Raw genomic sequence first — 18,960 nt, 5'->3', positions numbered from 1 at the left:
GCTTGTCTATGCCTGACACCCCCAGAGTCACCTACAAACTGAGAAGTCGGATGCGCTGCGCCCCTCCCCGGGACAACGGGCTAGAGACCGGAACCCAGGCTCCTACTTTCGGGTTTGGAGCTCGCAAGCAGAGGGCGCGCACTTAAGACTCGGGGGTCCAGGGAAGCTTTACCGGACAGGCCTCCGAAGGAGGAGAGCAGAGGAAGTCGCCCTCCCTCTTCGCGGCCCCGCCTGCGCTGGCTTTCCGTCTGCGTCCGGGGCGGTGGCGGCTGCGGCGCGGGGCGGGGCGCCGCGACCCCCGTCCCTCCCAGGCCGCCCCTGCCCCCTGGGTCGCAGACGCTGCCACCCGGCTGCCTCGGCCTTGCGGCGCGCGGATCCGGCGACGCCGCAGTCCCGGTCGGCCCGAGAGCCATGGCCCAGAGCAGCGAGCAGGCTCTGCCCGGGCCCGAGACCGCGGTGCAGATCCGCGTAGCCATCCAGGAGGCCGAGGATGCGGAGGAGCTGGAGGACGAGGAGGAGACCGCGGAGGCGCGGGGCACGAGGGATCCGGCTCGATATCTCAGCCCCGGTTGGGGCAGTGCCAGCGAGGAGGAGCCGAGTCGCGGGCACAGGTAGGCGCGGCGGCGCGCCCAGTCCGAAAGGGAGCTGCCGACTGGGGTCCCGGCGCACGGCAGTCTACGACTCCGCGGGCGGAGGGGTTTGAATCAGCCCTGTCCCAGGGGACGCGGCTCTGGGCCATCGCACGATGTAAGAACAGGCTTGTGGCCGTTGTTGATTCCTTGGTTCGCAGCTCTGTAACCCCACCAAGGCTCCCTCCCGGGGCTGGCGGCGGGGATCTGAGGGGTCTGTCCGTGGGCATGCTGCGGGATCCAGGATGAAGTCCCTCCTGGGCCATTCTCGCCCTGCCCGCCCCAGGAGCCTCTCCTTTCCAGAGCTCGCCCAAAGACCCTCTAGGAAGCTCAGCCCAGCTGGGTCTTCGCCCTAGAGGCGCACCCGCCTCCTCCGAACGTTTCCCAGTGGTTCCAGTAAGTCCTCACTGCCCTCTCTGCTTATCCGTCCAGATGGCTTCCTCCAGTCTCTGGGTCTGGGGGCCGGCCAGGCACAGCTGACACTTGCTGCTGTGGGATCCCAAGAGGAATGATTTAATGGTGTAGAGAGAGCTCTCTTGCCCTGATTTGGAATCAGTTTAGGGCTTGCTGCCTCCATCTTCCGTTGCTGGGGGATTCCCGTTTTCATGCAGCCTTCCGCACCTGACATCTATGGTTGCATCATCATCTTGCTGCCTTGGCGTTGGGTTCCTGGGTGATGGGTAACCTGGAGCCAGTAGGGCAAGATATCACCTGTCTAACCTTGTCACTGGGCCCTGAACTTTGTCATCAGCTGATGATCTTTGTCTTGTTTCCAACTAATGTCTAGGCCTTTCAGAACTGTGTGGTTTTGTTTTTTGTTTGTTTTTGTTTGTTTGTTCCTGTTTTGAAAGGAGATACAGTATGGAGTACCCATAGAAATGAGAATAGGGCAATGGTGGACCTTGCAAAATCTGGGAAACGCCAACAGGCACTTATTAAGAACCCTCTTCTGGGACTCTGCACATGGTGTTAGCTGCCAGGGCTCTGCGGATTATTCTGTGGCAGGCATATATCCCATTGATTGGGAGGATAGTCAACTCAAGGGCATAAGGAAACTGGGGGCAAATCCATTCCCTATCACTGGCTGACCCTTTCCTAGTGGAGAAAGTCTGGATTTAGGGTCCCAGAGACTCAGAACAGTTCAGTGGACACAGATGTATTTGAGGAGGAAAGTCCAGCCCAACAATCCAGATCAGGAGAGCTGGGTCACAGCAGATAACACAGTAGATATATCAGCACTTTACATACTGTAAAGTCTGATTCATTCATTCAGCCGTGCTGAGTACTGAGAATATAAAAATAATGACTCCATCGTGACTGGCATTTCACAGTCTTGAGAAGAAGGCAGCCATCTAGTCAAATAATTTCAGAGGCCGTGTATAATAGCCCTGAGTGGTTTATCCTCCTGACTGTTTTTTTTTTTTTTTTTTTTTTGCCTGTGACTGGCAAAAAGCTGTCCCTATCCTGGGGCTAAGTTTTTCTTTTAATACTTGTTTTTTAAAGTTTCATTGTATTCTCATTTGAGAGAGAGGGGTATGAAGAGAGAGATAGAAACATCCATGTGAGAAACACCAGTCAGCTGCCTCCTGCAGGCCCCGACCGGGGATTGAGCCTGCAACCTAGGCAGGTGCTCTGAGCGTGAGTCAAACTGGTGGCCTTTCAGTTACGGGAGGATGCTCCAGCCTACTGAGCCACACAGGCCAGGGCCCGGGGCTAAGTTCTGAGATACTACCATGAGCAGAGATTAAAGCCCTATTTATTTCTTGGGCCTGGAAAAATCCGTTATGAGATCTGGGAGAGCGCGATCCTCACATCTTGTTCTTGCCCTCATCCTCAGCACTGTGTCTTCAGAGCCACCCTTTTCTCCCAGCTCCTGTGTCTTGAGACTCGTGGAGCATTCAATCAGAAGTGTTTCCTGCTACCCATTGGGGCTCCTCAGGGTAAGGGAGCCAACAGAGCCCAGCAGGCAGACACCCAGAGCACAAGGAGATGTAGCCAAGAAGAAGATCCGCACTGTCCCTGGTTTGGGCCCAGCCTGTCATGGGAGCAGCCGCCGCATTGAGAGAACACTCTGGGCTCCCAGAGGCTGCAGGAGACAGACCAGGTTCCTAAATATGCTCCGGGAGATGTGGCACCCACCCACATCTTCCCTCAGCCCGTTGCTTTCTTTCCTGCCTGTCCATCAGTTCATACCTCCCACAGGACTGATCCCTTCAGGTCCCTGAACACAGGGGGTAGTTTTTTCTACTTGCCTTTGTAGTCACACCTCTTGGTCCCTCTGACTGGCTGATTTCTAGTGAGCCTGAAAACTTCCCTTTCCTGACCACCCCCATCCCTGTGTTGCTGGACCCCTCTGTCCTTTTTATATCTAGCACTTACCCACAATTATAATTCTAGGTTCTGTCTCCCTGACCAGAATAGGAGCTCTGTGAATTCAGGGGACATGCTTGCTTGCCCTTTTTCATTGTATCCTCAGCACCTGGCACCCAGTGAGTACTCTCTAAATGTTTGCTGAATGAATGCATGCTTCTGTCATCGCACTCACTCCATGGAGTTGAAACGTTTGTATTTGTCCTCCACTAGACAGTGAGATCCTTGAAGGCCTGAGTTCTCTCCGTATCTCAGTACCTATAGCCCAGTACCTGGCTTATACCTGGGAGACAAGGGAAAAGTGGGAATAAGGACAAAATCTTTGTAACCTCCAAATACTCATTAGTCTCCTCACAGCTTGATCACTATTTTATTTTAACATAAAAATTTCAAACATAAATGTGATAGTACAGTTGTAAATGTTTTTGCCATATTTATTTGATGTACACACAGTGTATATGGTTTTCCCTGAAGCATTTGAAAATATCTGTTACATAAGACCTATACCCTACATATTTTATTTTATAGCTCTTAATAATGTCATTCTCTTATAAAACCATTGTACTTTTATTGCAACTAAGAAAATGAACAATTCCCTAACATAACCCCTAAGTTCCATCTTTATGATTCCCCCAATTGTTCCATATTGTCTTTTATAACTGTTTATTTTTCCCTTTAACCGGAATCCAGTCCAATTTGAGGCATTTGCCTGTAATGTCTCTTGAGAATATTTCGATTTAGAACATTACCACTTTTTTCTTTTTTAACGCTTTTCTGTTTTGGAACTAAGAGGCCAGATGTCTTACTGAATGTTTCACAGTTTGAATTGGTCTGGTTATGTTCTCATCATCTCGTTTAACTTTCTCCTTGTGCCATGTGTTTCCTGTAAACTGAAAGTTAGGGCTAGAAGCTTGATTAGATTCAGATTAAACATTTTGGCAAGAACACTTCATAGGCAATGCCATGGACTTTTCATTGCGTCACCTTATTTCAAGGGACAGAGCTAGGAAAGGTATTTTTTAAAAATTTAATATTGCTAATTCTAATTCAAATTTAATATTACAGGTTTTGCTTTGTTTTATTTTTCATACTGGAAATTCTTGACTTCTAATAACATTAACCTATTTACTTGTTTGCTTTGTCTTGCAATGTATAAAATGATTTAAAATTATAGTACTAAGTATTAGTATAAATAATAAACCACTGAGCACATCTGCTTTTTATTTGGCAAAAGCAGCAGCTAGGTTTCTTTCTCTCCGTGATGTTTTGGGACATTGCTCAAGCTGTCATTTACCTGTTCTGGATGATGATGAAGAAAGCCTCTATTTAGCAATGCCAGTTTGTGCCAGACATGGAACTAAGTGCTTTGTACACCTTATCTCTGTTCCACATCACAAGCTATCATTTAGTCTGCAGAGACACCCACTACTTGTATACTTTCCCCAGGCACTGAGAAACATAGCAGAACATCATGTCAGAAGATAGGTCATGGTCTCTAATATATATATAAGAACTTGTGGCCACACTAACACAGGATGTAGCTGCTGCTAGTGGCATCTAAAATAAAGTTGTTCCCAAGGTGCCTATTCTGAAGTTGGAAACGTACTTGCATATTTTCAATCTGTTTCTATGAAGAACCTTTATCTTTTGATTCTGCCCTCATGTGTGTTTTTTTTAATCCTCACCCGAGGATATGTTTTTTGATTTTAGAGAGAGAGGAAGGAGGAGAGAAAATCTATGTGAGAGAGAAACATGGATCAGTTGCCTCCCATATGCACTCTGACTGGGAATCGAACCTGCAACCTTCTGGTATACGGGATGACGCTCCAACCAACTGGGCCACCTGGCTAGGGGTTCCCTTGCATTTTTATATTACATCATCAGTTTGGTTGCCTTTTTGAATCTTTTCAGATTTATTATCTTTTTCTGGAGGCAAAGCTGAAGAAACCACACAGATGGGACTGAACCCTAGTGTTTTTCATAAATGATGTTTTCTCAATATTTTTCTTGTTGCTGTCCACCATTTTCCTGGTGTTGGTGGCCAAAGTCCCGTATTAGACCATCTGCAAGTATAGATGAGTCCAAGAACTCTTTCCTCTGTGGAAAGCCACAGTGAGGAGCTCATTACTCCACCATTTTAGTTTGGATGGTTTCCTTCTGTAAGGTATCATTTGATTAATCACTCAATTAACATATCCAAATTAGCTTGAGATTTTATGAGAAAAGCCTTGGAGATTTTATGCTGCATTTGTTTCTCCAAATTATTTACAAATACCATAAAAATTTCAACACTGGCTTGTGGAGCCCAAATGGGAAATGTGCCCCCTTATTTCCACCCTGTGTTTCCATTTACAAGAGATTTACAGTTGTAACAAAATAATTTATCACCACTCACAAAGTACAACGCTTTATTTAAAATGAAACAATAATATAAATATAAAACTTTTTCAAAGCCCTCTTGAAAGGCCACTAACAAGATATTCATCAGTAACCATACTTTCTGTCCCAAAGAATCCTGATAGACATGATTTGTCCTCACAGTAGTGATCACTTCACGTTGGTTGTACCTTTTAAAGTCCTACTGTGTGCAAGGCTCTGGGTTGATGCTAGAGTGAAAGAAACCAATATGAATTCTACTCTCCAGGCACTTAGGGTTCCGGGCATAAAGAGATGTGCACACAAGTAGTTTCCGATGCAGGGATAGACAAGTGTTAGTTGAAAGTTGAAATGATTTCCTTCCTGGGAGAATTGCATTTGAGGTGGACCTTGATATGTAGCTAGGAGATGGGAATAGCATGCTCAAAGGTGTAGAGTCTGGAAACCGGTGACCCTTACAAGGAAGTCAAAGTCTTTTATTTGCTTGAAGCAAAGGATCTGTAAAGAAGTATATAAAAACAAGTTTGGAAGCTGGTTACAGCCAGATTCTAAATGAATCTCAATAAAGAGCTGAGGACTTTGGGTTTTATTTAATGTAAAGTGGAAACCATTATTGTTGTCGTTTACATCATCGTTAGAGCAGTGACGTAGCTATTCTTTGAAACGTATTAAGGCACAGAGTGGAAGAGGCTTAACCCAAAATACAGCTGGAGTGGGGAAGGGGGCCAGGGAGGTGGCAGGAGGTGGGAAGGCAAAACTCTGGAACGACCCTGTTGGGGAAGACGTGAAGGATGCAAGACTGAAAAGGGGTGCTAATATCTGAGAGGTAATTTAAATTCTTCCTATAGAACAGTTGCCCAGTCTCTCTGCCTGACAATCAAAAGTAGCGGACAGCATACCATTTATTTCCAAGAGGGAAAAGAAGAAATAAGATTATTTTCTAAAGAAAATCAAATATACTAACTGGTGATCTTTACAGTCGTTATACAGTGGAGACAAACTACCTCGGCCAGGTGATCAGGGTCAACATGCACAGTGATCAGTCACATTGACAATATGTACCCTTGATATGAGGTGATGAGAATGAAAGTTTACTTCTCTGCTCCTCCCCCAAACACATATTTTCAGTCTAATCATGAGAAAAATATCAGACAAGTCACAAAGAGGGACAGTCTGCAACTCACCTAAACGGTCGTCTTCAACACGGTCAAGGTCATCACAAACCAGGAAAGTCTGAGAAATTGCCACAGCCCAGAGGAGCCTGGGGACACCTGACGACTAATAGGACACAGTGTCCTGGATGGGATCCTGCGACAGCAAAAGAACATTAGGTAAAAACAAAGGAAATTTGAGTAAAATATGGATGTTAGCTAATAATAATGCATCAATATTCATTCAGTGTATCATACTAATGTAAGCTATTAATACTAGAAGAAGCCTGGTGTGGGGTATATGGGAACTCTGTACTATTTTCACATTTTTTCTGTAAGTCTAAAACTATTCCAAAGTAAGTTTATTTTTAAAATGTTTATAAAGAAAAAGATGAGTAGTTTACCAGTCACATGAAGATCAATGACATGAAAGTTAAATAGAAAAACTCACCCCAGAGGATACAGAGGTGACATTTTTGGAAACAGAAAGGCTAAGAATACATACTCCAGGTAGTACTCTGAGAGAGAATTGAAAATAATTGCAGCCACAAAACAAGAATGAGATGCTCTTAAAAAGGAACAATCTGAAGTTATAGAAGAATTCTTGGAGAATAAATAAATAATTACTGAAATTAAAACACTAAGAAAGGTTGAATGATAATGTCAAAGAAATCTCTTACCATGTAAATGAAAGACAAAGATAAAGATAGGCAGTATGAGAGAAAAGAGATGTAGAGGATCAATCCAGGTGATCAGCCAACTCACAGGACTTTAAAAAACAAAAGTAACCTTAGCAAATGCCATGCCCTGCAGTGAGCAATGTTTACATAGGCATAAAAAACATACAACCGATTGACTTTTAACTTTTACTATCTATAGACAAAACAGAAAATTAGTTACAGAAGAGAATGTAAATAGTATGAACCATGACAAAATGAAATAAAGGTACACCTGATAGAATTTGGATGGTTGGAAATGGAAGGAGAAGTAAAGGAAAAGGTAGGGTAATAATATGCACATCATGTAGTAAGGAATTGAGAAATATTATTTAAGGTCAATGGAGTAAGAAACAGAATTTAAAGTGCATCACTTAAAAGCACAACTAGAAAAAAGAAAACTCGTATAAAATTCTAAAAATTGGAAGAAGAGGCTTTGGGAGATGAGCAACCCCAAATCCTCATCTTATATAATAGGACATGAATAGAGAATGTCTGTAATTGACAAGTGAGAAATAGAGCTATGAGCAATTTTATTGAGTTATAAGGGAACTGTCATAAGAACTAAATGATTTTATTGAGAGAGATTGCCTCTAGGGAGAAGTCAGGAGGAAATTGTTGCTTTCTGTATAAATTCTCCACTATTTTATTTTTGTTTTTACTGTGCATGTGTATTTTGCTAGTTTTTAAGATATATTTTTGATAAGCCACTAGTATCCTTCAAGGGCAGTTGGAATGGCAAAGAGCAGATGGGAGACGCCGTGGAATGAAATCGGCGCTTGGCAACTGACTCAATGTGGGGGCAAAAGGTGGATCTTGGGTTTTGAGCCTAAGTGCAGGTAAGAGTGAATAAGCAAAGCAGTTGGAAGGACATTTTGGGAGGGACGATATATGGTTTTTACAAGGCTCTTATAATTGACAAAAAGTTGCCAGTATTCATATTTGAAGAACATACATGTTTTTAATGTTCGTAAAGGATATAGGATCTTCTTAAAAAAATTTTTAAATTTTTTAATCCTCACCTGAGGACATATTTATTGATTCTAGAGAAAGAGGAAGGGGGAGAGGGAGAGAAACATTGATGCAAAAGTAACATCAATCAGTTGCCTCCAGTATGCACCGGACCAGAGACAGAACCCACAATCTAGGTACATGTCCCCACTGGGAATCAAACCTGCGACCTTCTGTGTATAGGATGATGCTCCAGCCAACTGAGCCACACCAGCCAGGGCCAGGGTCTTTTTGTTTAAAAGTTGTTACGTGAACCAGGAAACAGTGCAGTGTGCTTCCAGATATAAAACAGGCTATCCTATTCTTCCAAGATGCCCCTTTGGAGAAACAGTTGCTTCTGAGAGCACCTGTGCAAAGGGACGGGTCTCCTGTTTGCAAGAAGCTCGCCTCTGTACTACCACAGGTGTTTTATACACCTCCCCAGTCCTGCCCACCTGTTCAGAATCTTTGGCTGCCTGCCTATCCTCTCCCTGGGTGTAAGCAACTGATTCAGTTACCCCCCGACACATTGTGGATTGTGTTCCCTGAGACTGTGAAAGGAAGGTGAGCTTCCCAGACAGACTGTCTCATGATAGGTCCAGGATTCAATCCTACCCGAGCTTGAGTTCTGCAGAAGGTGATAGTTTGATTCTGGACTTACTGAACTGGAAGCTGTATCAGGCTATCTAAGTGGAACTGCAAGGCAGGCAGGTAGGAGTCGAGGACTAGAGCTCAGGAGTGTGAGGAGGAAAGGCAGATTTGAATTAGATGAGCAACCAGGGGCAGAAGTGTAGTGGCTGCCGGGGGACAAAGCATCAAGGAGAGATCCTTGGGGAATAACTACATTCAGGAATGGGAAAGGAGAGAGGAGACTGAAAGGGCAATTAAATGGATGAGAAGAATCAGAAAAGAACAAGTCATTTAAGCCCAAGTATCAAAAAGGTGATCAATATTCCACCATCCTGCAGCGGGGCAAGAGGACAAGGATGGAAAAAGACCACCTGGACATGGCAGACAGGGTTTTGGGTGGATGTCCAGACACAGAACAAGCTTGGGGGGTGGGAAGGCAGGGCGCAAGGGAGGTCTGGGCAAGCCTGACTGGATGAACTTTGCTTTCTCAATCGAGCCCCCAGAAGATCATCCACAGGGAGTAAGGTCTTCCCACGGAGACCTGGGGAAGGACAGGGGGCTCTAGAATGACCACTGGAGAAATCGAAAAACTAAATCACCTTCCTTCCATTATGTTTTATTTGTTTACGAGTACGGTTTTTATAAGAGCATCAACCGCTCTAGTTTGGGAGTAGGACTTGCTGATCTGTAGGTTCCCTCAGTGGTCTGGTCACCTCTGATATACGAGCCTACAGTAAGTCAGACCATTTGCTAATACCCCTGAGCCCACCCAAAATTCTTCATTGGCCATGATCATACACCTCACCTCATCCCTTGTCAGCTGGGCTTAGAATTTCCTATGCATGTGTAGTTATTTTATGTGGTATATTCAGCCTGTCTGTTTTAACTGCTATTTTGGTATATACGTTTTCTCAAATAAAATGAGAATTTGCTCTGTCCATCTTGCATCTCCTTTTTCATTCCACTGGTTGCCCCACCGCCATTTTCCTTCGGCATGTCTGGAAGACCTCTTTTTCTCATTGCAGTGTAACTATCCTAAAATGTGGCTATAAGTAGTAGAAAACCCAACTAGCGAGTGAATTAAACAAATGGGATGTTATCTTTCTCATGTAATTAGAAGTCTTCAGGTAGGTAGTTATAGGAATTGGTTCAGCAACTCAGTAATGTCAGTAAATCAGGCGAAGCTGGCTCTTTTGGTCTTTTCTTTATGGCAGTAAAATAGGTGCTAAAGCTCCAATCGTCACCTCCACACATAAAACAGATAAAAGGGGAAGGGGCAGGGCTAAAAAAACTGTCATTTGTGTGTCATCAGCCATAACATGACAAATGGCTACTACCTGTAGGAGAAGCTAGGAAAGTATATGTTTGGTTTTTGTATAACCTCTGGGTGTCCAACCCGTGGCCCGCAGGCCACATGCAGCCCAGGATGGCTAAGAATGCGGCCCAACACAAAATCATACATTTACTGTACAAAATCTCATAAAACATTATGAGATTTCTTTTTTTTTTTTGCTAGTGTTTGTGTTATTTAACGTGTGGCCCAAGACAACGCTTCTTCCAGCGTGGCCCTGAGACGCCAAAAGGTTGGACGCCCCTGCATAGGGGGAAGGACAGCAAGTGGGGAAGATTTTGCTATTAGATGTTGGGTGAGTCAGACTAATGTCTGTCACAACTACCTTTTACAGACCTTCTAGAATAGTCAGCTTATCTAATGTTTAAGTTGCATTTGACCTCTAATACATATGGGTTGTCTTAATATATTTCCTTGTTTATCATTCCATTTTTTAAAAAAGGTATTTTTAAGTTTAGTCTCCCAGACAGTTTTTTTTTCTCCTATACCTTTGTCTTGGAACATTGGGAAGGTATTTGAGAAAACCACTTCCAGGCTGTCTATAAGCAAATAACTAAAACTTTTCATTTTTAAAATCAACCAATGCCTGTATTTTACACTAATTCTAATTTCTGAATTTGAAAAATTGTGAAATGGATTTAGTTTTTCTTCTCCTGAGAGAATATTCAGTTTTTATTCTCATTTTGATTCTTCCATGGTTGCTTTTATTAGGGGGTTGAGAGCCAGTGAAAACTTCGTTACAGTCAAAGGACAGCTTTAAACTATCACAGTAACGGGCTACTGGCCATTTACTTTCGATCCCGTCCCCCTTTTCTCACTGGTTGATTATTTAAGAGCTTAATCCTGATCTAAGGGAAATGTTAAATGTTTGCTTCTTTGTAAAGGAAATATAATATGCATGTAAACATGCATGCTTCTATGTATTGAAGGCCTCTTTAAAAAAAATTAATTGTGGTAAAATACACAAAATTTATCATTTTAACCCTTTTTAAAAGTGGCATTAAATGCATTCATGTTGTTGTGCAACCAGCATCACCTTCCATCTCCAGAACTTTTTTCTATTCCGCCTGAAACTGTTTCCAGCAAACTGTAACTCCCTTTGATCCCTTCCCCGCCCCATTAGCCACCAGTCTACTTTCTGTCTCAATGAATTTGATTATTCCAGGGACCACATATAAGTGATATCATACAGTGTTTGTCCTTTTGTGACGGGCTTATTTCACTTAGCGTAATGTCCTCAGGCTTCCTCCACGTTGTAGCAGGTGTCAGAATTTTCTTTTGAGGCTGAAATATACTTCACTGTGTATACACACCACATCTTATTTATCCACTTATCCATCAGTGGACTCTTTCGAGTGGCTTCACCTTTTGGCTATGGTGAATGATGCTACTGCAAACTTTTAAGAGCCCTTTTGGGAGCCAGGCAAGTTCTCCCCGCAGGGCAGAGCACACTGAAGCTGAGGGTCGACGAGGTGTGTGTATCTACCAGGAGATGCTCTCTCTGCTCAGAACATGTCAGTGGAAGCTCTGGGTCTGGTGGTCATGTTATTAGACATCAAGCTACCATATAGGAAAGCAGTTATTTTTTTCTGGAAGTAATTTTTAACTAATCCTTTTCATTGTATAATATATAATACTTAATTTAATTTCATAATAAATATACAAAAGAGAATCGCCTTTGGTAACTTCTAATAATGGTGTCCACTATGATACAGATAATCACAGATTCCCTAAGTATTTATGGCTTTGAAGTTTTTATAATCTCTTTGTAAAGGGTCAGCCTTGCTCTTAAAGACGCTTCCCCAGGAGTTCTTTGGCTGGTTCTCGTGTCCTAATATTCCTGGGGAGGGGAAGTCCATCCAGGTGGAGCTGCTGGTGGGTGAGGGTTTCATGTGAGAGGCCCCGGTGAATGGGATTTTTCCAGATTCCGGCTTCTGTGACAGGCTCCCACCAACAAAACCTGGAAGGTGGTGTGTATGCTGGTTTTGGAGACACAAAGTTTGAGTTTGAATCCTAAATCTGCCGCTTTTGAATGAGCAAATGAGTCTATCGCTGAGCTCTAAGGGTATGCCAAGAACCGTTCTGCATACTTGCATGTCTTAGTTCACTTAGTCGTATCACAATACGTGTTCTTCACAGTAGTCGTATCAGGAGAGTGACTATCACGACTCCCAATGTACAGATAATGGACTGAGGGCTGGCAGTGGAGTTCTTGCCTGCGCTGACTCAGGGAATGGTGGTGTCAGGACTCAAACTCAGGCAGCCTAACTCTAGAGCTGGGACTCTTAGTTACTCCACTCAACCGTCTTACAGAAATTGGGCTTTGTGGGGTGGAGGTGGGGAGGGAAGAATAAGTGCTTGTGAAAACCATGGGATGGCAGAGCAACACATAAATGTTAGCAGAGGGTGTTGTTTTATAATGATCCTCCCTCCTTTTTAAAAACCAAAATGTGATTTCTTAGCTCTTTGGAAGCAAAACCTATCCCCTTGTGGCCATGTGATAGCACCTCGGGGGAGTCCAGTTCAGGTGTGGCCCAGTGCAGTTTGCAAGGGCTGCTGTAACCAAGTACCACAGACCAGAGGGCCTAGAACAGCAGAAGTTGATGGCCTCACATTCTGGAGGTCAGAAGCCCATGGTCCAGGTGCCAAGGGGCTCGCGCCCTCTCCAGGTGCCGTGTGAGGATCTTCTCAGGCCTCGCTCCTCACTTCTGGCGGTTTGCTGGCGGTCTCTGATGTTCCTTGTTTCTGCATCCTTGTCTCTGCCTCCACCTGCCCATGGCATTCTCCCTGTGAGTGTTCATCCAGGTCCCCTTTCCACAACATCAGTTGTATTAGACCAGGGACCTTCCTACTTGAGCGTGGCCCCATCTTCAACTAATGACCCCTGTAAGACTGTTTTGAAATAAGCTCACATTCTGAGGTGGGACTTGAACATGAGAGTCCTGGGTTGGGGAAAACAGTTCAACACTTAACACCCAGTGTGTCCTTCTGGTCTCAGTGGCACCACAACAAGTGGGGGTGAGAATGAGCGTGAGGACCTGGAGCAGGAGTGGAAGCCCCCGGACGAGGAGTTAATCAAGAAGCTGGTGGATCAGATCGAATTCTACTTTTCTGATGAAAATTTGGAGAAGGACGCCTTCCTGCTGAAGCACGTGAGGAGGAACAAGCTGGGATATGTGAGCGTCAAACTACTCACATCCTTCAAAAAGGTGAGGCCACCTTGTCAGAGCTGCCTCCAGGATTTCAAGGGGGTTTTGGGTTATGGGTCTAAATATTTTTTTGCCCTTTTGAAACCTAATGACTAGTGATGTTTTACTTCCTCTGAGGCATGGAAAGGAGAAAAACAATCAAGAGAAGAGATTTAAGATTGTTACTAGGAATACTTTCCCACACTTGTAAAAGGTCCTGGGTGTTAGGACAGAGCTCAGCAATAGCCTTGTAAGACACCTACTAGGCCTAGGATTATATGAAATTCAAGCATTTTATTTGTCAAGTTGAGTAAATAAAAGGAGGAAGGAGTTCTCAGAACTCTGGGGGATGAGCGTGCTCCAGGACGTCAGCAGCCTTCACTGTGTAATGCCAGCATCCTTGTCTGCAGCCGGCGGGGTGGGAATCTACCTATTGCTGACATCTGGCAGCAGACCGCGTGGCCCCACTCTGTGCACGCCTGGCAACTGGACTGTTTGCCTGCTTCTCGAAGAGCCTACAGACCAGTTGGCCTAGGAACTCTGTGTCTCTTGGGGGTAGCATATTTACAGAATGGAAAAGCACCTCACACCTGTTGTGTAATGAGGTGTGTGACGCATGGGTCCTGGCCATGTTGTCAGGGAGCAGAGGGGAGAGCTTTTCTCCAGAGCCCCTCTTGGCCTCACTCCAGGGGTACTCCGCCCTCTTCTGATGCTCTCTTTCCCTTACTCATTCATCAAACATATTCATCCTATGTTCTGAGTGCTGTGTTAGCACAGGATATGCAAAGGAACTTGGCATTCCCCCTGCCTTTCCAAAGTCCATGAAGGCGAGAGATCAGGGAAGGATTACAGGATGACCGTCGACAGTACCACAAAGGAAAGAGCAAAGCCCTGTTGGAGGTGACTTGATTAGAGCAACTAACCCTGCCTGGAAAACTGAGGTCTTCCCTGAAGTGGGGACATTCAAGTTGAATCGTGGAGGACGAGTAGGAGTTTTCAAGGGACGAGAGGGGGAAGGAACATTTCATGTTACAAGGGAAAAACCTCCTCTTCCCCCCGTGTGTCCCCTTTATATCACACTGTTGCCACAGCCACACTGCTGCCACCAGATGTGAGGGGAGGACTCCCTCGCCAAGCATTTCTGTGACGCCCGCTGGGTGCCCTACGGTCTAACCCAATTCTGACGCTATCTACCTGGAGACAGCATCAGCTCTCAAAGGGTTAGGGCTACGTCCCATGAGGCTGCCCCCACTTCAGATGCCAGTTGCAAGTACTAGGTCCCCAGGTTACCCACAACTTCTGTCCGACTTGGCTGCATATCAGAGGCATAAATAAAGGATGCAGATGTACAGCCAGATGAAGAGGTACGTAGAGTGGGGACTGGAAGGGTCCCAAGCACAGGAGCTCCTGTCCCGGTGGAGTTGGGGTGCGCCGCCCTCCAGGTAGGTGGCTGTGTTCCCCCACCTGGCAGCCTTCCAGAATGCCCACTACTGGGATATTTTGGAGGCTTCCTCACATAGACATGACCAATTATTAACTTCGCTTCCATCCCCTCTCCCCTTTCCGGAGGATGTGCAGGCTGGTGAGAGGCCAAGCGCCTGATCATGGCTTGGTGTCTCTGATGACCAGCCCCCATCCAGGAGCCATTGGGAGCTCACCCAGAGTCACCTCTTTAGAACAAAAGAGCTCCTAGTGCTCTTATCCCCTAGGAATTTACAAAGGTTTTGGGAGCTCAGTGCCAGGAATGGGGATGAAGACCAAACGCATATATTTCTTTTTATAAATTGTAATGTCTCACATGTGCAGAGAACAGTGAGCAAGCCCCTACGTGTAAAGTGTGGGGGACCCCAAAATGCAGCAGCTAGGGGAACCATCCTATACATTTCTTTTGTCCTCCCCAGGGACTCTTAAGAGTCCTCCTGATTTTTAAGTTCTCACTTAAAGATCTATTTAGGAGGGGTCTTCTCTGTTGAAAACTGGCTTCAGGGTGGACACAGACTCCCCAGTACCTCCAAAATGAGAGTAAAGACCCTTTTCCGTACAAAGGGTTTCCTGGTAATCATAATAGGAAACCAATATGACAAAGGTAACAAACAGGGAAGTGACAGTGTCTGAAAATCTCACGAAGTTCTTGTAGTAACTGCACAAAGCCCACAGCTCCCCAGTTCCTCTCCTTAGCTGGTGCCTGGAGGCCCCTAAAGCTCCCAGACGCAGGCCTGGCGCGCTCAGACTGAGGCTGCCCAGTGGACCTGGCTCCGGAGGGCTGCTGGGTCCTTGCCAGAGCCCACCTTTCTCACGACTGGGTGTGGCCCCCGTCAGCTTCTTCAGCCCTCTGAGTAAGGCAGCCCCAGCGCCGCGCCCCCGCCCACCCTGCCCAGGCAACCCTTTGCTCAGGCCCAGGCTCAGGCCCAGGCTCAGGCCCAAGCTCAGGCGGCGGATCCTCCCGAGTGCTCCCCGCCTGACCTGGCTTGGGGAAAGCTCCCCTGTTCTACCCCCAGGAGTACCTCTGCTTGGCTCTCCCACAACCTGGCACTGATCTGCAGTCTTCATCCTCATCCTTTATGGATCCCGGATTGTGTCAGTTCACCAGAAGTCCAGGAAAGGTGCAAGGAAAGGGATTTCTTTCCTGCACCCACGTCTCTCTGCCCTTAGTCTGTGTCATGGTGATCAGCCCGTTGGATCTCCATGTAGGGGACTCCTGGTTCCCACCCTCAAAGCGCAGATCTGGGCCATTTCATCCGGAGGCTACAGGCTGGAGTGGACAGTGTCCTCTCTCCAGGAGCGGACTGTACGACCGTTGGCTCTGCCGAGGTTCTCCCTGTGCTGCTCCGGGAGGGGGTGCTCCCTTCGTGAGTCCTGGGAAGTGCCTGTTCCGGCCTCGGGGTTCCTCTGCAGAGCGGTTTCTCTGGCCTGGCCTCCGAGGACTTGAGATGATCGCGCCATTCTTGGATCAGGCTACCCACCCCACCCGCCTCCCCCTTCTCCTTGGGATGACTCATTCTCCCTGGCATTCCCTTCACTGCAAGTGGGCCTCCTGAAAATTACTGCTTTATGATATAAATATAGCTTTCACATACTGCAACATTGATACACACAATTTCCACTAAGTGAGGAGGGGATCTATTTCATCATTCTCCATGAGGCCCAAGTTGGATTTAATTCCAAGTTGAAATAGTACACATTATTTCCAGGAAATATTGCAGTGAAACATGAAACATCTTTCGGAATGTCCTCTGTAGCAAATACATAAATGCAGAAATACAGCTTCAGAGGGGAATTTGAATGTTAAAATCCCTGAGTCCTATCAAAATGATAGCATGTAATATTTGAAGTAATGACAATATCTAATATTTATTGAGTACTCACTGTGAGCTAGGAATGGTTTTTTAAGTTATGTATACATTTGTGTGTCTGGATGGAGGTATGTATGTATGTATATATTTATTCATTGAATCCTCAGGCCAGCCCTATGGTGTAGGCATATTAACACCTCCATTTCACAGAGCCTCCATTGGTCCAGAGCCTGCAGGTTTGACTTCTAAACTTCTGCAGAATAGAATGTCCACATCACCATGACAAGTTCAGTCAGACCACACAGCTTTAACCTGTGCTGCCTCCCTTGACGTGGTACAAAATGAGTTCACTCATTCAATCACTAGACTTTGGAGCGCCTGCCCACACCAGGTATGATTCTAGATCCCAGTGTCCCGGAGTAAGGAAAGGTAGGAGGGAGATTACAGAGGACACGGGTGGACAGGGACATGAGGTACTATTTCAGATTTGCTTTGTGTTCTCCAGGTGAAACACCTTACGCGGGACTGGAGAACCACAGCACATGCCTTGCAGTACTCAGGGACCCTCGAATTGAATGAGGACCACCGGAAAGTGAGGAGGACCACCCCTGTCCCACTCTTCCCCAACGAGAACCTCCCCAGCAAGATGCTCCTGGTCTATGATCTGTACCTGTCCTCCAAGCTGTGGGCCCTGGGCAGTCCCCAGAAGAACGGGAGGGTGCAAGAGAAGGTGATGGAACACCTGCTCAAGCTCTTTGGGACCTTTGGCGTCATCTCCTCAGTGCGGATCCTCAAACCCGGGAGAGAGCTGCCCCCTGATATCCGGAGGATCAGCAGCCGGTACAGCCAGGTGGGTTCCCAGGAGTGTGCCATCGTCGAGTTTGAGGAGGTGGAAGCGGCCATCAAAGCCCATGAGTTCATGATCATGGAATCTCAGGGCAAAGAGAACATGAAAGCTGTCCTGATCGGTATGAAGCCACCCAAAAAGAAACCTCCCAAAGACAAGAACCAGGACGAGGAACACACCGCCACCGTCCACTTGAGCAAGTCCCTGAACAAGAGAATTGAGGAGCTTCAGTACATGGGTGACGAGTCTTCCGCTAACAGCTCCTCCGACCCCGAGAGCAACCCCACGTCCCCTATGGCTGGCCGGCGGCACGCAGCCACCAGCAAGCTCAGCCCTTCTGGCCACCAGAATCTCTTTCTGAGCCCGAATGCCTCCCCATGCTCAAGTCCCTGGAGCAGCCCCTTGGCTCAACGCAAAGGCGTTTCCAGAAAATCCCCACTGGCCGAGGAAGGCAGGCTGAACTTGAGCACCAGCCCCGAGATCTTTCGCAAGTGCACGGATTACTCCTCTGACAGCAGTGTCACTCCCTCCGGCAGCCCCTGGGTCCGGAGGCGCCGCCAAGCCGAGATGGGGACACAGGAGAGGAGCCCCCGGGCGAGTCCCCTGCTGGCTCGGAAGATGCAGACTGCGGATGGGTTACCTGTGGGCGTGCTCAGGCTGCCCAGAGGCCCCGACAACACCAGAGGATTCCATGGTGGACACGAGAGGAGCAGGGCCCATGTATAAACAAATACCTTCTATTTTTAATACCAGCCCCATTAAGAACTGCCTCTGTTTTCAAGGTTCTGACAAGTACCTGGCATGACATAGAATGAAATTAAGTCCCCTTTCAAAGATTTTTGTATACATGTAAACCTCTTAATTTATATATTCGTAATGTATATAAATTGTCTGGTATGCTCTGGTTGTAAGACCATCTTCTGGTTCAGAACGCCCCTTGCTCCCAGCGTGACCGTTGTTTTGATGCTGCCCAGCGTGTGTGAATGCCGCGGCGCTCTTGGCTGTGGCACCAGGGCTCTCCGGGGAAGGCCTGGCAGCGGGTCTCTTCTCTGGGGCAGGGTTCTTCTCTGTGGTAACTGCGCTGTCTTCAGTTGGCTGTGCAGGGGCTTTCTGGGCACCCGGAGGAATTCTGTTGTGTAGTAGCAACTAGTTGAAGCCCGTAGTATGGTGTTCTAGGACCTAATGTATGTTTCCTGTCAAGTGAATAAATAATAAAACATTCACCTGCTGGCTCTGAAGTGATAGGCTGTGCCTGACAAAAGTCTGCCTGGCTGACAGGGCGGTGGTTGGTGTGTCATGAGGCCCTGGGGAGCTTAACAGAGACACATTTCTTGAATGTGGCCCCAGGCAGCCCTGGGGCTCTCCCCGGGGCTCCTGGCAGCCTGAGGTTGGCAGAGTTTGTGCAGATGTCGAGCACCA

At 46.5% G+C, this 18,960-nt stretch overlaps 1 protein-coding gene across 1 annotated transcript; it reads left to right on the top strand.

Moving 5' to 3' along the window:
- Positions 1–244: 244 nt before the first annotated feature.
- Positions 245–18,739, top strand: LARP6 (La ribonucleoprotein 6, translational regulator). Its single transcript, XM_054595127.1, has 3 exons — positions 245–611; positions 13,212–13,422; positions 17,200–18,739. The coding sequence occupies exons 1-3, from the start codon at positions 412–414 to the stop codon at positions 18,265–18,267; spliced, it is 1,479 nt and encodes a 492-aa protein (XP_054451102.1). The 5' UTR covers positions 245–411; the 3' UTR covers positions 18,268–18,739.
- The last annotated feature ends 221 nt before the right edge of the window (positions 18,740–18,960 follow it).

This window comes from Pteronotus mesoamericanus, unplaced genomic scaffold (genome assembly GCF_021234165.1).
Source record: "Pteronotus mesoamericanus isolate MK-2021 breed Mesoamerican mustached bat unplaced genomic scaffold, CSHL_Meso_final contig_100, whole genome shotgun sequence".
Classification (NCBI taxonomy): domain Eukaryota; kingdom Metazoa; phylum Chordata; class Mammalia; order Chiroptera; family Mormoopidae; genus Pteronotus; species Pteronotus mesoamericanus.
The sequence above is the reverse complement of the archived record's forward strand: the minus strand, read 5'-3'. Positions and strand labels throughout refer to the sequence as shown.